The 19,758-nt window shown below is 46.3% G+C and overlaps 1 protein-coding gene across 2 annotated transcripts in view; it reads right to left on the bottom strand.

Annotated features, from left to right (window-relative positions):
* Positions 1–6,233: 6,233 nt before the first annotated feature.
* ADCK1 (aarF domain containing kinase 1) overlaps positions 6,234–19,758 on the bottom strand; it is a 72,713-nt gene continuing 59,188 nt past the window's right edge. For both annotated transcript variants that reach the window (XM_030948737.1, XM_030948738.1), the window contains exons 8-11: positions 12,339–12,488; positions 11,917–12,114; positions 8,571–8,764; positions 6,234–7,232 (exon numbers count right to left, since the gene is read on the bottom strand). In XM_030948737.1, the coding sequence (XP_030804597.1) occupies positions 7,061–7,232; positions 8,571–8,764; positions 11,917–12,114; positions 12,339–12,488 (714 nt within the window). In that variant the 3' untranslated portion in view covers positions 6,234–7,060. The remainder of the gene's footprint in view (positions 7,233–8,570; positions 8,765–11,916; positions 12,115–12,338; positions 12,489–19,758) is intronic.

Below are 19,758 nucleotides of genomic sequence, written 5' to 3'. Positions count from 1 at the left end.
CAAAATTTGGGTGCTGCCAATGCACATCACAGGAGCACCCAAGCAGGTTTGCAACCCCTCCCATGGAGACCCCTACAGGATCCCATTTCTTGTGCAGCCACTGCTTGGCAGAGAGAGCAAATGCAGCAACCAAAGGAAACCATGGGAAGAAGACCTTGGACACAGTTCCCTTGAGTAAGACCATGGAGCAGTCTCAAAAATGGAGTTCCATCAACCACATAATCTGGGCAGGATGAAGACTGAGGAGCAAATTGCAGGAAACAGCCCTAAGCCAGCAAGGGCTGCAAGGGCAACCTGACACAGTCTGAGCAGCTCTCCATCACATTCACTGGCTTCAGGAGCTCCCTGGGAACACAACTGAACAGCCAAGTATGGTTTCTCCAGCGTAAGACTCTTCTCCCCTAAAATTGACTGTTCAGCCTGTTGTGCAAAGTTATCGGTGGTACCACACTTAGCTGACTCCTGCACCACATCTGTCTGCTTTCCTCCCTTTGTCTTCCTCTGCTGCTCTCCCCAGTACACATCAATGTGTTTTAGGCCCATTGATACCCCAAAGTAAAGTCCTCAGTCTGCTTCACCTCATTGCTTAGGTCTCCAAACCAGCTGTTGCAGAACAGCTATTTGCCGACTGACCTTTTGCTCACAGATACTACAGTTACAGGCTTGCCCTGCTCCAGTTTATCTGATGACACAGAGAAGCTACTGCAGTCCCAGCACATACTGGGTGCAGTGCAGGCAGCCGTGGCACTCACTGCCCTGTGATGTATGCATCTCATATTGCCAAGTTTTCCTTTCAGCCTTATCAGCATGATGGATAGTTGAGCCTTAGTGAAGTACAAGACAGCAATAACAATGCCCCCCCATGATATTTTTCCCCCTCATTTTCATTTAGAGCAATATGGTATTACCAGGCTTCATGCATGTCACTTTTTTTATTAGCTACCATTTAGTAACCTCTTCCATCTTTGCTTTATTGAAGCTAGATGCACTGCTAGGCTGAGGGTTGAAAGGAAAGAAAGGGCTCATGGTACAGCCACCCTGGGAAGATGCTTGCTTGTGTACATCAATGCTAAGCCTGAAGCTGCAAGCCTCCAAACCACCACCAGCTAATGTGCATTTTACATGCAGACTTGTCCTGCTAGGTCAGGCCCAAGTCCCGTGACCTTCTTAGCAGAGCTTCAGTTACAGGAAGAGATTTTATGAGTGTTTTTAATGCTCATATGTATCAGAGTATGGAAAAGTAGACTCAGCAAATAAGACTCTGAATCAAATGGAAATAAAAAGAAAGTAAAACAAAATAAAATAATAGTAAAATGCCATGCATGGTTCCTCCCTACTCCACTGTTCAGGCAGTCTAGGTGAACAGTCTTCACCAGACCACCAGAAGTCACAAGTACCTGATTACAGTGAGTAGCTCAAAGGGGAAGCTGTGCCCAGAGCATCCTGAGTTCTGACATTGTGGCTGATCTGGAGTGACATGGAGGATGGTGCAGAATGATGCTCTCTGGGTCACACAAGTCAGCCCAAAAAGGTTGGTAGCATTTGACAAGGTCACCATGAGCTGCACAGGGTCAGCAGAAGGTGTGTGGGTAAGAGTATGGTCAATGTCCTGCCCAGGGCTCCCTCAGGCACTGCTGTGGATGGACACACAGGCATGTTCCCTGCAGAGGCACTGATCACTACCCCAACAGGTGTAGCTTCAAATACCCTGTCAGGGAAACTTCAAACTGTCTTGATGGGACCTGATTACCATCACACAGAGATTACTCAGCATCCTTCCCACTCAGGAAGCCTTCAGCTGGATGTGCATATAATTTACTCCCTCCAGGTTTAAAACCTATTTAAAACTCGCATAAGCCACAACAGGGTCCTGGAAAGGCACCCACTACCTTCCAGAAGGCACTGGACATGCAGGTTTTGCCCAAGAAAGAAGGACACAAGAGGCAGCTGGCTGATAGAAACTGCAAGGCAAGCTATGCAGGCTGGCATTTGCCAGCACAGGCAGGCTCACACACAGCTCCACAAATGAACCAAACAAAAACAGTTGGTAAGCCTGGACTTTAAATCAAAGACGAGACCTGGTCAGGGATGTTATCTCATGTCTGAGCACAGACAGTGACACAGAAGGAGAGCTGAGAAAGATGAAACCCAGATCCAACCTCATCCCATAGCACTGACTCAATGGCCATGTGAGCCAGCTCCCTGCCTGCTCCATGCCATGGCTGTATGGCTTCACCAACAGGCTGGCTGGGAGGGCCCACTGGGCATCTGACTCCTCTCCTGCCCTGAGGAAGACTCCAGTCAGCAGACCAGCTGAGCCACTCTGTTGGCCAGCCAGGATGGAGACCCTTTCTGGGTGACGTGTCCCGGCTTTGCACCACCCTCCTGGTGAAGTTCATTCTTAACTTTGCAAACTCTGACTTGTGGCCAACAGCCCTTGTTTACTCGACGGTACTGCCAGAAGGAGATTGTCTCTAATCCCCTTTCAGAGCCTCCAGCCATGATCAGCTCATCTCTTTACTTCTTCCTTCCAGGACTAAACAAGTCCATCTCCCTTACAGACCATAGGAATAAGTGCTGACCATGTCATGTGCCCTCCACCAGACCAAATACAGTTCTCCAACATCTGTCTTCAACCCAGAGAACTGAAAGAGGACATAGTTTCAGGTGTGGAGTCAGTAGCATCAAGCAGAAGAGGAGAACAAGTAGCCCTGGACATGATTTCCACTGTAAGTTCACGTTTACGTGGGGTCCCCTGTAACCCCTTCCTGCAGGGCTGCTAGTCTACTAGTAGGTTTTCCTGGTCCTAGTGGTACCTCACAGAGTAACATGTGAGGTATGCCACTGTCACCTGTATGATTCTTGAAAAGGGTTAATTTTTCTCAGGCAGATAATTAATTAATTAAATGACAGTCTCTTACTGTCCAGGTCTTTTACAGTCCTGGCCAGCACCTAAGCAGATGGTGTAGGAAGAAAGATGACCCACATCCTGCAGGCACCTCAGCAGGGCTGATTGAGAGCCAGCCCTTCCCTTTCCCTTCCCTCTCCTTTCCTTGTTCCATCCCTCTCTGTGCTCCCATCTGAATGCTGGGTATTGTGACCCAGCCCACTGTGTGTGACATCTTCTTGCATGGCCCAGGACCCAGCAGGCTGCCCATACCCCTCTAAATGCAGAGGTACAGGGGCAGATGGAATAGCAGAGCAGGATGCAGGGATGCACAGTGGAGGTGGGGGAAGAGCCCTGCCAAGTGATGCACTGGAAGGGGGAGTCACTGTGAAGGGAATGACTTTGACATTGGCCAAGCTGCACTCAAGTCACAGTTCATAAGACATATTCTGTGGGAAGCAGCATGTGATTCATTCTGAAGCTTCTACACTGCAACTGCATGAGGCCTCTACACCCCTGCAAGATGGCAGACAGCACCATGCAGCCTTGATCTGCAAATCTAAATGCCACCCACCTGTCATCATTAGCATTCACTAGAGGGGGTAGGCAAAGGCTATGCTGCTCAGCCTGGACTAATGCTCTCTCTGGCTTTCCTTCAGTTACATGTTCAAAAGCATGTTCACTTCATACCCGAGATTCTTGGAAGTTTTGCACAGCAACTTTATTTTCCCTGACTGACCCTTTTCCACCTCCAGCAGATGTAATGATGGCACATATAAATGCCAGATGAAATGTCCACTGGTTTCCCAACACATCTGAGAGCACCAAGAGCATTAGGACTGGTGATGCCATAAGGCTATAACAAAGTACTTCATATTACAGGAGCTGAAAGATGCCCATCAGTTTTGCACCTCTGGTCACAGCTCTAACCTCCATGTTAGTCCTGAGGAAGAGTTGGTGGGCTGCAAGGCCAACATTTAGGGTCTGCACCAAACTTCAGTTCACTCACAGCTGAAGCTGTGCAGACAGCAGCCCATGTGCTGCCTGTAAGCAAAGCAGCAGAAGCTGTGATTGCTGATGGTGAAAACACTATTAAATGCAGGTTGGAAGGAGAGGCCACGTGCACAGACCTGGTCCAGGTTACCCATGTCTGAGAACTGCACATTGGGATGAGAAAGTGTCTTTTCAAAATACTGTTAACGTATTCACCCCTGAGAGCTTTCAGCAAAAAGCCAAGGCAGGAATGTTACAGGGTCAAACACCATGTGTTTGCTTGTTCTTTCTTAAGACAAACCTTCACTGATTGACTGTGGGAAGGGTGAGAGCTAAGCACAACTGATGGAGGAGTCCCTCTGCTAACATTCCAACACAGAGCTTCCCAGCAGAGACTAATTACAACAGACAAAGCTCTGCCAAATATTCCCTATTCTCTGCCTGCTGCACACTGCCAGAAACCAGTATGAGGGGCTGCTGGTTCCCTACCACTTTTAGAGTCAGGACCCTCCCCAGGTAGCAGAACTAGGAGTCGTATGGTGGGATTTTGAAGGAGTTAAAGAACATGCGTGGCTGAGGGCAGCTGTGAGCTTGACAGCCAATGTAAATGACAGCTACAGGGAGCCTCTCCACAACATGGGATCCTCTAGAAATGAGGGTCTAAATGTGGGGTGAGCTTTCCCTCATAGATGAGAAACCCAAACAGTGCTCTGGTCAATATATCCAGCCATGAACAGGCAAAGGCATTTGCAGAGGCAGCTACAAGGTGAGGATGTGCAATTGGTGACCATTACTAGAGGGTCTCTGGGACTTCAACAAGGCACACCAGGCCAGCTTTCTGAGAGGAGCTCTACTTGTGATAAGAACAAGTCAGGTCCACCCATGCTGGCCAGCCTACCATCTGTGAGTGCCTGAGCAAGGCACTGATTCAGCCAGACTGCTCACATGAGCAAAGATTAGTCATGTACAGGCTGCAGCACCAGTATTCCAGGGCCCCAGTGACTCTTTGTCAATTCAGGAGTCTCATCCTGCAATTACCACCACTCCATTCCCTGATGCCATCATATGACCCAGAAGTCAAGGGAATCTCTGACCAGTCACTGCAGGGGTTGGAGACGAGCTTTGCAAGGACATTCAGTCACACTGGATTTCTCTTTTGCTCTTAGCAAAGATCAGAGAGCACATCACTCCTGCTGCTGCCTCCAAAGCAGGAAGGGCTCAGAGAGCCAGTGCCAGGATCAGGACTGACTACCCAAAGAGACCTAAAATCCACATTCAGCAATACCTTGTCCAGAACCCTGCCAATTACACACCACTTCTTGGCAGTCCTGAGCCAGCCAGTTCTGCCTACATGCTGGTGCACATACACAGCCACTGTCTGCACATCTGCAGTCCCTAACCCATATGCCCAAGCCCATCAGCAGCCAGGTACCTTTTCTGGATTACATTCCTTCCCTTTCCTGCACAGCCAGCAAGATGATTGATTTGCCAGGGACTCACACACACACACATTTAGCTGCACTCTGTCCCCTGCTTCCCTTCCCAAGTAAATAAACTCACTTCAAGGTGGGGTCTCACACCTGTGCAAGTTGGAAAATTGTATGGAAACTAGGAGAGTGAATGGCCTTCTTGTGGCTTGCTCTCAGGCACAGTTTGGTGCCTGAGTTACCCTCAGCTTAGCAAGCTTTCTGACAGTACATGGACATTCCCATCCTGTCCTTCATGCCCCCTTTCACAAAGATAGTTTATGAGAAAAGCTGAGATGATGTAAGCAGCCACCTCCATCCACCCTTCCTGGCTAAAGGAATTCTTACAAACAGCAGAGCTGTATTCCAGTATCTCAGATACATCTCACATAAAGTAGACCTCTAGGTGAGGCTTTCTGTAGCTGTGCCACAATTGCAGAATCAAAGCCATCAGACCTGTCACTTGCACCATCAAGCAAATAGCAGGTTTTTGTCTGGGCCAGAGCAGTAAAACATCACAGGCAGTGACAAGGTGAAATGCTCACTGTGGCATGGGGATGGTGACATCTCACAGATGTGCTGCAGTGCACTTCCACAGGCAGGGAGCAGGCAGGCTCAGCGTGGATCTGGGAAGAAGGGTGTGAGGTGTTCTCCCAGCAGAAAGATGCCTGCTCCTCCATTCCATCCCAACACACATGTGATGCAGTGCCAGAGGACTCAGATGTGGTACAAACCTCTTGGACAAAGAAAAGATCAAGTGGACATTTTGCTTACAAGAAGCTGCCGGCACTGCCTGGCATCACTCCCTTGTGGAGAAATGGAAACAGGACTTAGGTTAGAGACCCAAACATAACTCTAGTGCACAGCCAAGCATCCCTCCCTCAAAGGTCTTCAATACAACACATTTATTTTGTTGTGTGGACGTATTGTACAGTACACATACATTATCAGCAGTTTCAGAGCCCTGAGCTGTCATTCCTACTGCCTTCCTGGAATTTCAGAAGAGGGGCAGGATCACTGTCCCCTTGTCCCATTTTACCTGCAAAGAAACAGGCCAGGAGAAGTCCAAAAACAGAGGCACTTGCTGACAGGACTGGAGATGAACCTTAGAAACTTGGACTCCTAGTCCACCACTCTCACCATTTGAGTCCTCTTTCCCTGGTGCTGGAAGAGAAAACCCTAGTGACAGTTTTCCACAAGGTCTCACTCCTCTGAGAAACCTTCTGCACACCTAAACAGAAATCAGACTAAGAAGATTGCACAAACTAATATAAACCCTACTGCGTTTTAAAGGGACTTACCACCTCTGAGGGTCTGAGAAATGTTTTGGGGCATTCTAGATTAGGCTGGGATTCTCTTAAAATCTTTAAGATTGTTTAAGAAAGAGTAGAAGAGGCATTTGCTTCCAGCACAACCCCACTAGAATCTGAGTGGAACTTAACTTGCACAAATGAGGAAAGAAGGTATCCTTACCTGTCTTGCCTGGCACAAGCTATCACGCACCTACTTTTCCTAAACCACAAAACAATAGGGCTCTGGTACCAACTCAACCTCTCTGTGCCACAGAGGAAGCTAATGCTGTAAAAGAAAAGGACAGTGCAGTGTGTAATGTGGAGTAAGACCCAAAAATAGACAGAAATAGTCAGAAAGACAAATGTGCCATGGAGAGCAGAAGGGAGGGAGGGAGCACCCAGGCCACTCCCACCAGTTCATGTCAGTATGTGAAATGTTGCATCCGTCTCAGGAGAGCAATGACCCAGTTCCCCAGCTGGGACCCCTTCAGCCACAGAAAGAGTTCATATAAGTTGATCTGCCACAGGCTTAGGGCTTCTGTGAGTGAGATCTGGGCCCTCCTGTAAAGCGAGTGACTCTTGCTCCGCTGGTACCTAGAATGAGAGAAACAGCTGCGTTAGATCCAGCCAGAAACAGCCCAGGAGGAAGAAGGCCTGTCCTACATCTTCTGCACAACTGACCTTCCCCAGGGGTGGCAATATCCCCCATCTGGAGAATCCCCAGGAAGCAGGGATTTTCTCTAAGCAGTACTTCTGAGGAGCTGGGGACCACCTTTCTTAGAATGAATCTGGCAGAACAGACAGCCTGCTCCCTTGAGAACTCAGTTCTCTTCCCACTGTGTGTGGTGATCCTGGGTCATGGCATTCCTCTGCTTCTCTGCCCACCTTCACTTCAGCTCACAGACACAGGTGCACACCCCTATTGCTTTTCCTGGTAGCACACTTTTAAGATTCCAGCAATCCTGACACACTAACTCCAGGAAAAGTATTTCTCTGCCTTTCTTTAGCAGGGGCTAAATGGGATTCATAGGTCCCTCATCAGCCCAAGGAAAAACTGTTATTTCATCTACAAGGAGGAAGAATCTGAGGCAGAAGTGCACTGATTCATAAGACTCACAGAAGGAAATCACTTGCACAACTCCTGTTCCTGGCTTTTAAACATCAGCCTGATCTTCAGTCAGCCCAATCCCCTCAATCAGGCTGCAGTGAACTTTAAGATCTATGCTACTCACAAATACTGCCTAGTGGCAATGCCTGTAATGGGCAAGAAGCCCCTTCCCCTCCTCTGAGGGGAAAAATCCTAAACCCTTAACCTAAGGCCTCCAACTCTACTCCCGTCTCCAGCCCCAGGGTGACAGGTTTGTCCTCTGAAGAGGGTGGTGGGTGTAAGAACAGCACAGACAGAGGCTGAGATGTGTAATTGAGCAGGGCTAGGACCACAATGAGAGGAAGAGATCCACAGCTAACAATAAAGGGTCAAGAGGTTGAGTCAGAGCCTTGTCAGGCCCCCTGAGTGGGGCCCTAATAAGCCTTAATGGCCCTGACTAGCCTGGAACCATCCCCAACCCTCTGCTCATAGGCCCAGGAACTTCAGTTAATCTCAGACCTGCACTTTCAGTTCCTGCCTGAGCTACACTGGAAGAATAATGGTCTTCAGCTCATGCCCTGTTGTGAAGCCCCATGACCTGGACCTCAACTCACATATTGACCTCTTTGCTTGACCTCAGTCCTGTCTTGTCACCATGGACCTGATTGACAACCACCAGACATAATCTACAGACTGACTTTCTGGTTTGTTCTTAGAGCTGCCCCATTACCAGGATTCTGCCTTATCCTGTGAACTTCTGATTGAATCCAACCACCATCTCAGGGTCTGTCCTGCAGCTCCTGCTGCTCCCTGTCTGGCCTCTGATGTCTGGCTCAGAGACTCACGTGGAAACAGCTCTGATGCAGCAGCGAGACATGTTGAGGAAGGAGCTGGCACTGGCCCGTGTGTGCAGGGCTGACTCAATCCCCCTTAACAAGTCGTTGGTCTTCAGCAGAAGCAGCATCTGGCGGGGAACGTTGTTGAGGAGCTGGGTGATCTGGGGCAAGTAAGCAGCAGCATTGGACCGGATCTCCATGTCCTGTGGCCAGCCAGGTCATGTCAGGGAGAAAGGAGAGAGAAGGTGAGAGTACATGGGAAATTCAGGTCCAGACACAGCTGAGATTTGCAGGAAGAGAACAGTGTTTTAACAGATCATGACAGTAGGCCAGAAGCTACAGAGCTCTGTCCTGCTTTCCTGCAGACACTGGGCACAGCACTCATAGCACAGATCACTGTTGCCATATCCCATCTGCCCCTCAGTGAGATGAGGACCCATTGAGGACCCCTACTGAAACAACCCAGTGATAACTTAGGGACTACAGCCTGAGCCATTTAAGATGAGCTCCTCTCCAAATACAAGCCACCAGAGCAGGCAAGATAGTCAGCCACGCCTCTTCTTCATGTTTTTAGATCTGAGAGTTCCCTCACCATCCCAGTTAATGTAGCACACTGTAGCTGGGAGCTGATCCTATAAGCATACCTTGTCCCCACCTCTTCCTACAGAGGCCATGACATGAATCATGACATGAAATCCAAAGACAAGTCTCTGGAACATCTGAAATCTACAAAATCCAGGGGGACATATGCAGGGCAACAGTAAATAACTTCATACAGGAAGGAGGCTCCTTTGTAGGAAATGACAGCTCTGAAGCCTTCTCTCCTCTGGAATGAGGGATGGCCTACAGTGCATGACATGGGATCTCACACTTTGTGAACTTCAAACTTATTATAAAGGAACAGACCTGCACAAACTGAGCGTGCAGGTCATGATGGTCAGAGATGTACACGGCTCACACACCACCATGGTTGCTGCTGACAAACCAATCTTTGTGTCCTCCTGCCTCCATCACTAACCAGATACACAAGGCTTCAGCAAGAAGATGTTTAGCTCTCCTAAATGTTTTGTTCCATTATTTGTTGGAAGAAAATTCCTCCCTGATTATCTCTTATGCCTTTCCCCAGCCAGCATCATTGCAGAGCTTACATTATTTTCCAGACATAGGTTTTCTTTTCTATTTCTTTTCCTTTTATTTTTAGCTCCAGCTGCTTGTCCACATCACAAAACAACCACATGATCAGCCATCAGAACTGTCACTTTCTGTCAAGGGCAAAGCTTGTGTGCAGAGGAAGAAATAAGCTAAGCCACAGGACCTGAGAAAAGCCCCTTGGCTGCAGCTGCTGAGGCTGCTGCAGGATGCAGCAAAAGACATCATTAAATCAGATGAGAGAGGCAGCAGCCATCCTGAGCAATCAGCTGCTTGGCCCTGGCTTAAGGCAGGAACAACTATACCTATGGCAATCCTCTTACATTTGCCCAGCCTGCACCTAAACTCTCCAGTAACATGAATCAAAACCTCCCCAGACCATCTACGCTGGCATTTCACTGCTTTGCCACTAGATCTGGCTTTTCTCATGTTTAGCTGAATTTAAACCCATGACTGCTTGTCCTGCTTGCAGCACTCTTTAAGACACTAGAAAATCACTTCTACAACTCTTCCTGACCTGCCTTTTCCAGATTATTTTTCTGACCTAACTTGCTCAGACTTACCTCATGGGTTGCATCTGCTTGGCCACTACTAGTCCTTGTAGATTCCTACTGGACTTGCCCCAGCTTCATCAAACCTTTCTTGAGATGCAGTGTCCCAGACTGAGTACAGCACTACAGATAAGATTTTGTTTCAGGAAGGTTGTTTCCTTGTCTCACAGGCTATTGTCATGTTGATACATCCTCAGGCACACTCTCTGGAGCTCTGCACTGATGGTACCTGCCTACACAGTGCTCAGCTCTTGCTGCTGATAAAATCTTTCAAATTCACCTCTAAAGTAAGGGCAAGCAGCAGCTCATTTCCTAATGCCACAGCAAATCTGCTCAGCTCCCCATTATCTGTTGCAGGATTATCTAGTTTCAGCATTAATTGTGTCATGTAGGCAAAGACAACAGAGCTGTTTCCATACATGCAAATCAACTCAATGACAAAGTTCATTAGCACACACAGGGTACCCTGTAGCTGCAGCTACACCTCTGGTGTAACCTTCACAAGCAAGTTGGGGAATAAACATTGCTCACTAACTCAGATTCAACACTGGCCTTGTAGTACAGGAGTCAATGCTGTACCAATTTGCTTTGGCACCTCTGAATTTTCTTCTGGAGCTACCAGCTCCAGAACTCACCAGATCAAGCACAGATCTGTTAGATAGTCATTATATTATTTCTGACATGCAGAAAATTAACTCAGGTAATTGGGAGGGGGTCCATTACCCAAGGTATCTGACCAACTCATTGCTATGGATAATGGCAAGTCAGTACAGCAAATTCTGACACATCCATCAAAATGAAGGAACTTTTGGAAGAGAATTTCATAGGACAATATTATAACGCTACTTAAATTAATTTCATCCACTCTACTACAGATGTGTGCAGATAAAAGCAAACCATAGGATACAACACACTTCTACTTACAGACACTTGTCCATTGGCTGATCAACATCACTTCATGTTCTTCTCTAGAAAGAGCACACTGGCAGGGCTGCTACTATTTTTAAGGTGGGGTATTGTGTTTATCAGGTGTGCAAGGAAGCGTGAGAAGGATCCCAGCACATGTGGGTGTGAAAGGGTGAAAAATATAAGTGGCAATTTCCCAGATTTGTAGTGATTGAGTTGACAGGATCTGCAGTTAAGCAACCTTGACTCCAAGTTAATAGGGTTTTTGATTGGGAGGTAATTTCCAGGGTTTTTTAGAAGTTTATATCAGTGCTGATAGTAATTTACATGAATAGTGACAATGCATTATCCGTCTGTCCCACTAAACCTTTATGTCTCCTGTACCTTATCCTAGCCTCCTTGATGGTTTCCTGCACAGATGCATTCAACTTTTTTTTAAGGAAAGGACAATCCACTAATATTTCCCCAGCCAGAAATGGTGAATACTTAGGTATTAAAATATTATACAAAATTTAAGCAGCCCATGACAAGTGAATCTGGGAAATTAAATTCAGCCACTATAAAACATATTGCATACTCCAGAAGGAGTTCTGGCTCTTTTCTAGATCAGCTATCACTGCAGAAATTGCTACAGAGCTGCCAGGGGTTGCCCTGCACTGCTGTACTATCAGTGGTGCTAGTGATTTCAACATAGAAAGGTACTGAGGAGAAGCAAGGGCACACGTTAGGGAAGCACACTCAAGACCTACCTCGCTGGCAGAGACTGGTGACTGGTCAATGCCCCTGTTGACAGACTCCCAAGATCTGGCAGTCAGCATGCAGGCAAAGAGAGGATACAAATCCCCTGCCCCAAGCCGCCGGCTGTATTTCTGCACCCTCTTCATATCAGCCTTGATGAGGGCCTGCCAAAGGCGGCAGTAGTCCATGCGGAATGACTCGCTCAGCACCTGGGAATAGAGACATGATCCCCAGAAGCCCATAGAGGACAGGAAACAGGGGGAAAAGTCTTCCATCCCTTACCTGTGCCCTATCCTCTACTTCAAAGTCATAAAATACCATTAGAGGGTTATGGAAGTATTAGGAAAAACTTATGTGCTTAGAGGGGCAAGGCTGCAGCCTGATGCCCAAAGGCAGCTTCACAAGGCCCTGAAAGCCCCTCATACCCACATACCTGGTAGAGCCCATGATCCAGGAGGATAATGTGAGCTTTGCCAGAGGCTGGGCACTTCTTCACTAGCACATTGCCTGGGTGTGGGTCACAGTGCACAAAGCCATTCACAAAGATCATTTCGCTGTAGAGCTTCCCCAAGTTGCGAGAGATCTGTGAGGAGACAAGACATGGTCACACACTGCCACCCACAGTAGGGTGCCTGCCGGGGAGGGGAGGCAGCTGTCACTATTGGACACGAAAGAACATAAGCACACCACCGTTCTCAAGGTGAAGGAAGAAAGAGGAAGTTTATTTTCTGACTCCAACATTTATAGTTTTCCAAAAGTGACAGTGGATTGGAGGGTGACAGTGACATCTCTCCAATGACACTGGTCAAACCAACAGTCCATCAACTTTCTCCTCCTCCATAAAAGAAGACAAACAATCAGTTATTTACAGAAAGTGTCTGAGAAAGTTCACCACAAGAATGTCAATATCAGAAGGCCTAGAAAATCTTAAAAAACCAGGGTGACAAGCAGCCTCTGTGTGACACCCCAGGAAGCAAGGGTCTGTACATGCTCATATCCCCACACAAGCTCCTGCAGCTCCTGACACTGATGGAGGCACAGGGTGGCTGCAGGCATCTACAGGTAGCAGGGTGTCCAGGGCATTCAGGGAAGGATCCATGCAGGGAGCACCATGAAGGTGTTTGTGGGATCACGGATTATTTAAAGACACTTGTCTAGCATTAAAAAAAAGAGATAGTACCTGTGGGTACGAAAGGGGTTTCTGGTAATGAGGAGGAAAGTGGGACAGCAGATAGTGGCAGACATGCACTCACAGGGAAGGCAGGGAAATTGCTGCTGGGTGGGTGAGACTGCTTGGAGGAAGATCAGGTGTTTCCATCCTTGGGTGGCAGCAGGACACAGTGGAGAAGGGGTGAGGGGAGACTCAGCTAGTCAGTCTGCCCACCAGAATGAACATGGGCTCCCTCTCCCCTCCCTCCATCACACTGTCCCCCACTTTTCCTCCTCCTTTCCTCAGACCCATGCTAATGTGATTTGCAATGTCTGTGAAGACGAAGAAGCAGAGAAAAGCTGTTTAAAACATCCTGTCACTGCTGTGTCCCTCCGTACTACTGCTCCTTATCACCAAGAGATGTTATTAAAGTTAAAAACCTCCTAGGAGGAAGCAAACATCCCCAGGGCATGAGATCAGTCCCCTACCATGCACTAACACAGCAGCCTTGCCCTGCCATCCCATCATCAGCCCTTCCTACCATCCCAAGAGGCACAGTGCTCCACAGCAGAGTGCTGAATGAGCAATTAAAAAACAGTTGTTATAAATTATTCCAAGCATATCTCCAGACACACTCTGTAAGCAGCAAACTGGCAGCTGTCTCCATAAGCAGAGGTGGTAGAAGAGGTAGCAGGGATAGCAATGACAGCTCATCCTGCAGAAAACCAGACAGACAAGAAAGGGCTTGCTTTACTCTGAAACATGGCCACCTCTGAGAGGCGCATTCACTATGAATAGTGGCCAAGTAACTACAAATAAGGAAAAAGAACAAGAAGCCTTCCTGCAGCACACTAACAGGGACAGTGGTAGGATCAGGTGAAACCATCCTCTGTCCCTCAGGTGGGACCTGGAACTGCTGCTGAATCACGTGAATGCTGGCCCGCCCCATGATGAATCATCCACACAAACAGCAGAGCCCTGTGATCTCCTGTACTGCAGCTTCCCCAATGCCATGCAGGTGTTATTTTAAGTACTGACTGAGGGGAGTGATGTTTCCCTTCTGAATCACCAGCAGAGATCACCAGAGCCATGAAGTGACCCTTACAAGTCTCCTTGATCGGCAAGCTCTAAAATTAGACAGGACCAATGTACCAGGTGCTGTGATCTCATAAAAGAGCTGAGTAGCCCTTGCTGACAGTCCAAGGACATGCCAAATAGTCTGCTTTAAGCCCATCACATAACTCATTCACAAAGCCTCCCAGGGACCCATACACCAGAAGGAATGGACTCAGACATTATGACCGATCACAGCATCAACCCTGACACTGGTGCACACACTGGGCTAGCCACACTCAGCCCTCACTGTCTCAGCTGTTTGTCTTCCAAGGGCATGGAAAAGCACAGAATTTTAGAAGATGAGGACTTGGGGACAATCTAGGGCCCAACATGATGCCTCATACCCACTGAACACAAGTCCAGACAAGGGCTGGCAGTTCTGCAAACCTATTGATTGGTCATGGCTGAAGGGGTGGTGCAATCTCCATCCTTAGAGGTTTTACAGACCTGACTAGCTAACACTCTGAGTAAGCTGGTCTGACCTCATAACTGACCCTGCCTTAGAAGATTTGATAGAAAACTTCCTGAGGTTCCCTTCCAAACCCAAATATCCTAGGATCCTACAAAAACACCTCTCACCAGGTTATCCATGCCACCCTCATTAACAGCATCTTATGATATGGCTGCAAGTTCCATATGCAGAGATGGTCCCCCCTCCCGAGTCACCATCAGCAGAAAAGCAACTAAATAGATCTATGGTCATAGCCTCTGGCAGCCCATAGTGCAACAGAAAAGCAGCTTGAGATTCAGCTTCGCATCCTCCCATGAAAGAGAGGGGTCATAGCCCTGCTCAGACTCACAGGCTGGGTCATGGGAAGAAGACAATGTTCACTGCAAGATCCCCATTCTCTCGCTCTTCCCTGCTGTTCTTATATTTACCTAACCCCCAACATACAACCTTGACTATCTCCAGTATCTTCAACTAAACTTTGACTTCTTTAAGACATATGAATGTATTCTGTACTATTTCATTAGCATACAGAAGATATGTTACAGGGATTTATGATGCAAGCATATAAACAGTCTTCACTTTCAGAAAAAATTTACCATGGAGCTCTGGTGCACACTGAAGTACTTTTACATAATTTTGTCTGTTACCATACCTCTAAAATACGATACAAAATAAATTAAGACAGAAAGCAACAATACTGTCAAATTCTAAAGAAAATAGGAAGCTTTACACTCTAGGGTCTGAAACTGTAGTATGTGAATAGCAACCTATCATCATAATTCAGACAAAGGGTGTCCACATTTCTTGAGAAAGTTTAGGAAAAAAACCATGAAACTTTTATATACATTAATTCTTCAGTACTGTGCCTTGTCACTTCAGGCCTTTATTCCATCCTTATTGAGATGGCCACTGGATAAATAATAACTACAGAATTCACTTTGGAAGAACATGGCTAGGTGAAATGAGAAAACAGACTTATGAAAACCTCTGCTCAGGAGAAGGGAGGAATTCAGCACACATTTAGGCTATGTAAGACCTCAGGGTGAAGGTGCATCACAAATTAGAAAAAAGGTTGCAATGATTTACAGAAGCAAAGACCACAGTTAAAACACAGGCTTTTTGTTATGACACAGAGAGGTCATCAGTCCTTTCCCTGCTTATCATCCAACAAAAAAAGGTCTTTATCATTACCAGTGTCCCCATCAGTGTCCCCCAGCATTGTTCTGCTGCACACTGTAAAAAAATAATAATCAGTCTTGGAATTCTGCATTCACTTCCAGACACCTCATTAACTCAAGAGATGCAGACTACACAGAGGGAGTTCAGAAAAAGCTCATAAATGAGCAGGATGCAGGAGGCATTTACTTGGGATAAAGATTAAAAGAGCTGAAGTTTCCAAAGTTGGCTAAGGAATGGCAGAGGAGGAACAGTCTACCAGTTAGGAGGTTTGAATAGCAAGGAAGCAGAAGCACCTGTAGCTCTGTATGTGCTACAAGAAATAAAACCAGGCAAAAGCGGGTGCATCATGAATGGCATAATTTAGGCATAACACATAAGAACAAAAAACTATGCTGATCAGCAAGCAGAGCTTAGCTTGATATATCAGGATGACATCAGGCTCTGGGTCTGGCCAGAGGCATGTCCCTGCCTATTGCCAGAAGGAGTGTTATTGCCTAAAAGAAGCTAAATTTGCCTGTCTGCGCTGCAGCAGAACATGATGACTACAGTCACCACGCGAGCCTGTGGCCTCTACCAGTCAATGCAAATACCAACCTGCCATTGCCAAATTATGTGACATGACCATGACACCATGGTGTCTGGCAAACCACACATTTTCAGCCCAATGTTTTCATTTAAAAAAAAAATAGAGCTGAGGAATAAACAGATTGCTGACAATAATCAAGCAATGGAGTGACAGATATATGTATAAGAGCTGGACTTCAGAGCAGCCTAAACACATTACCCAAATGCTTTTTACCTACTCAATCTGACTTTCCATTTGACATTGCTCCTTTTTATTCCTTTCTACCACTTCAGTCCTCAAGGCCAACAAGTGCTATTGCTACTCTGGTCCTCCTCTACAATGTCAGACCTTCCAGCTTGGTGTCATCAACAATCTCCTTGATACAGTTCTGTTTGTGTTGAGGTCATCGCCAATTTGTTTAGTGAGATCTGTTTGAAGAGCAAATCTCATTGTTTCTATGAGTTTCCTACCTGCTTTGCAATTTCCCTACTAATCCCCACTTTTTCTTGTTAATGGAGTCATATCCAGTGTACCAAATATTTTAACAAGTACACCTACTGCATTTCTGTCACCTAACTCAGAGGATCCCAAGCTGCATTGCAGGTACCAGCAGTGATATATGCAGCCACAATATGTTGCAGCCATCAGTTTTGAAAGCCTAGACAACCTGTCACGCTTGCCCCTCTATGCAACTCTCCCCTCAACAAATCAGCACACCCACTGACAGAGCAACATGACAGTAACAAAACTCTAGAAAGTTCATCACAAGTGAGCATCTTTAAAAACACCAATATACAAAAATTACCAAGAAACCTCTCAGAAAACAAAGAATGCATGCAAATTTGAGTTTATGAGCATTCCTACAGTAAAAAGCACATATATCATGCTCACGAGTAGCATGATATAATGCAATGTAACAAACCAGCTTGGGTTATCCGGGGAAAGTCACTGATGCTTTCCTGTACTTGTGAGCAAGCTGGAGTGATTCTGGCTCTATGCCTCTAACTGACATGAAGAAGAAAGGCAAAGAAAAAATACTGTGTCATGGTCCTGTAGAGATGATCTCACTGCCTGCCCCTGATAAGTCCTAGATGAAACTGCCTGATAGGGCATCATCCCTTCCCATCCCACCTCCATCTGTGACTGTCTCTTTAGATCAGGAGCAGATACTAGTCTCTGGCTTTAATTTGGCTGTAATATTTGCCAATTATTTTAAGAGATGGCGACACTAACTTCTATTGATCTCATTAAAAGTAAAGGTCGTTGTGCAGCTCATTTCTCAGGGCTCAATATTACCTCCTCCGGCCAAAATAATAGCATTGATTTTGAAACCTTAATCGAAGGTTAATTGGATTGAAGACTGTACTGGGTTTTTGCTTGCTTTCATTGTTGTTATTACAGACATTGTCTAAGGTTTTGCTTAATCCTGCTAGGGCAATTCTGGCCAATTAAACTGGTGTCAAATTAGCAAAGGATGTGGCTGGAGAATAGCCACAATTTGAAGCCTTCTCTGCCTCTGCTCTGAAATGGCTCTGATCCATAGTAGATTAGGATGGTCACACAAGAGATCTGATTTCATACCCTTTGATCCACTTGTGAGGATCAAAAGTGCTCTGTTAGGCAGTTCTATTACTATCCAGTGATCTAGCATCACAGCAAGATGATGTCTGAACACACTTGATGTCCTGAAGATACAGGAATAGTTTTTAGGACTCCTGGAGCGCACTCCCAGCATGCCCCATATTCTCTGCTGGGGACTCAGGAAATTATTTTCATGCTCAATGCTCCATCTTCCATGGCATGTAGGTGGAGAGAAATACTCTGATTCATCCACCCAGGGAACTGAGGGACTAACTCATCAAGTTTGCACAGATTCTCAAAAGGGCACAGCTAAAGAAGACGACTCATTGTTTTTTTATTGTTTCTTGCATCTCTGTCAGACCCAAAATGACCATGGGGATCATTTCCCTTGGTTTTAAATGCAGTTATATTTCCTTGGATTTAATGTAAAGCATCTTGTTCAGACTTAAGCAATTGATTGACATCAATGCTCAATACCAACTTTCAGTAAGAAACAGGTCTGTGTGTAATTTAACTCTTTTACCTGGTGTCTGTGCACAGTTCAAAAGCTGAAAATACCAGAGGTCACTACTCCTGCTTATCAGTACCTTGTGAATTTCACTAAGCTTCACACAAGATGAAATGTAAGAGAATCTGCAAAGAAACCTCTCGCCAGACTAACCAGTAAGTGCAAAGAGCAGGAATAGCCATTTTCCCTAGAAACAGTGTTCTTCTCTATGCTCTGCTTCATCTAACTCTTGAGTGTTAGAAGCACAAATACTTCAGACATGAGAGGTTTCCACTGCTGACAAAAGGATCCCACCTGGGGAAATCCCACTTAAATTTTAGCAGCTACACAGCTACAGCTCCTGACTCTTGGCAGAAGGGTAAATCCCACACTGAAATCCTATTTCAAGTTCCAAAGCCGTCAGCTGCAGGAAGGTACTGGGCTCTTTATCGAGTTAAGAGATACTGTTTCAGCGTAGAATCCATTTAGTAACAGAAAGAAGGAAAACAACACAGTAGGATGGAGTAACAGACGTCAATAATTGCACACAGCCGCTCATCTTAAGTACCTTAGCTGTTTGATTTCAATTCTCAGCTGGACAAAACACTTTTCTGACTTCTGAATTAACCATGGCTCATGACCAGGCTCTTAGCAAGCTGAAGTGCATGGCTTTGTTTCCTTTCCCTGACTCAAATCCACACCAGGCTGATCATGGGGACTCTTCACTTGGCTACCTGAGCTGGCTGGTTGGTTTGAGGGTGTACAGCACATGCCATGAGCACATCTGGAAGTTCCACAGGTCCTAGAGCCCACTGATACAGCAGCCTCTGCAGTGTCAGGTAGAGAACTCACAAAGAAGGACACGGAGAACCCATGAGGCAGACCAAAGATAATGTTAAGATTTGTATACAAATACAAATGAATCTGGTATAATCAGAATGGATACAAAAAAAAGGAATGTTTGTGCCATTTGGGATCTTCTTTAAAAATCCATGATCTAAGTAGCCTTGCTGCCCTTCCTTTCCTCCTGTATACAGTATGCTACAAACCCCTTGAGAGCCCCTCAGTCTAATTTTTCTCTCTTCCCTGCTCTACCTACTTCTTCCAAATATACCTTCCCAACCAAGACTGCAAATGTTGTGTTTTAAAATAGGAAGAGTCCAGTTTCCAGATGCCCCCTTCTTAGCCCTGCCACGTTCTAGTCTTCCCTTAAAATTCCTGCCAGCTCATTCTTGGTAACTCCCTTCTCCAGACTTCTCTTTCACTGTCAATATCCCAGTTGCATGTTCCTCCTCAGCTACACTACAGTGTACAAGTACACTTG

The sequence above is a fragment of the Camarhynchus parvulus genome, chromosome 5 (genome assembly GCF_901933205.1).
Source record: "Camarhynchus parvulus chromosome 5, STF_HiC, whole genome shotgun sequence".
NCBI lineage: Eukaryota > Metazoa > Chordata > Aves > Passeriformes > Thraupidae > Camarhynchus > Camarhynchus parvulus.
Note: the sequence above shows the minus strand (reverse complement) of the source record. Positions and strands in the feature narration are given on the sequence as shown.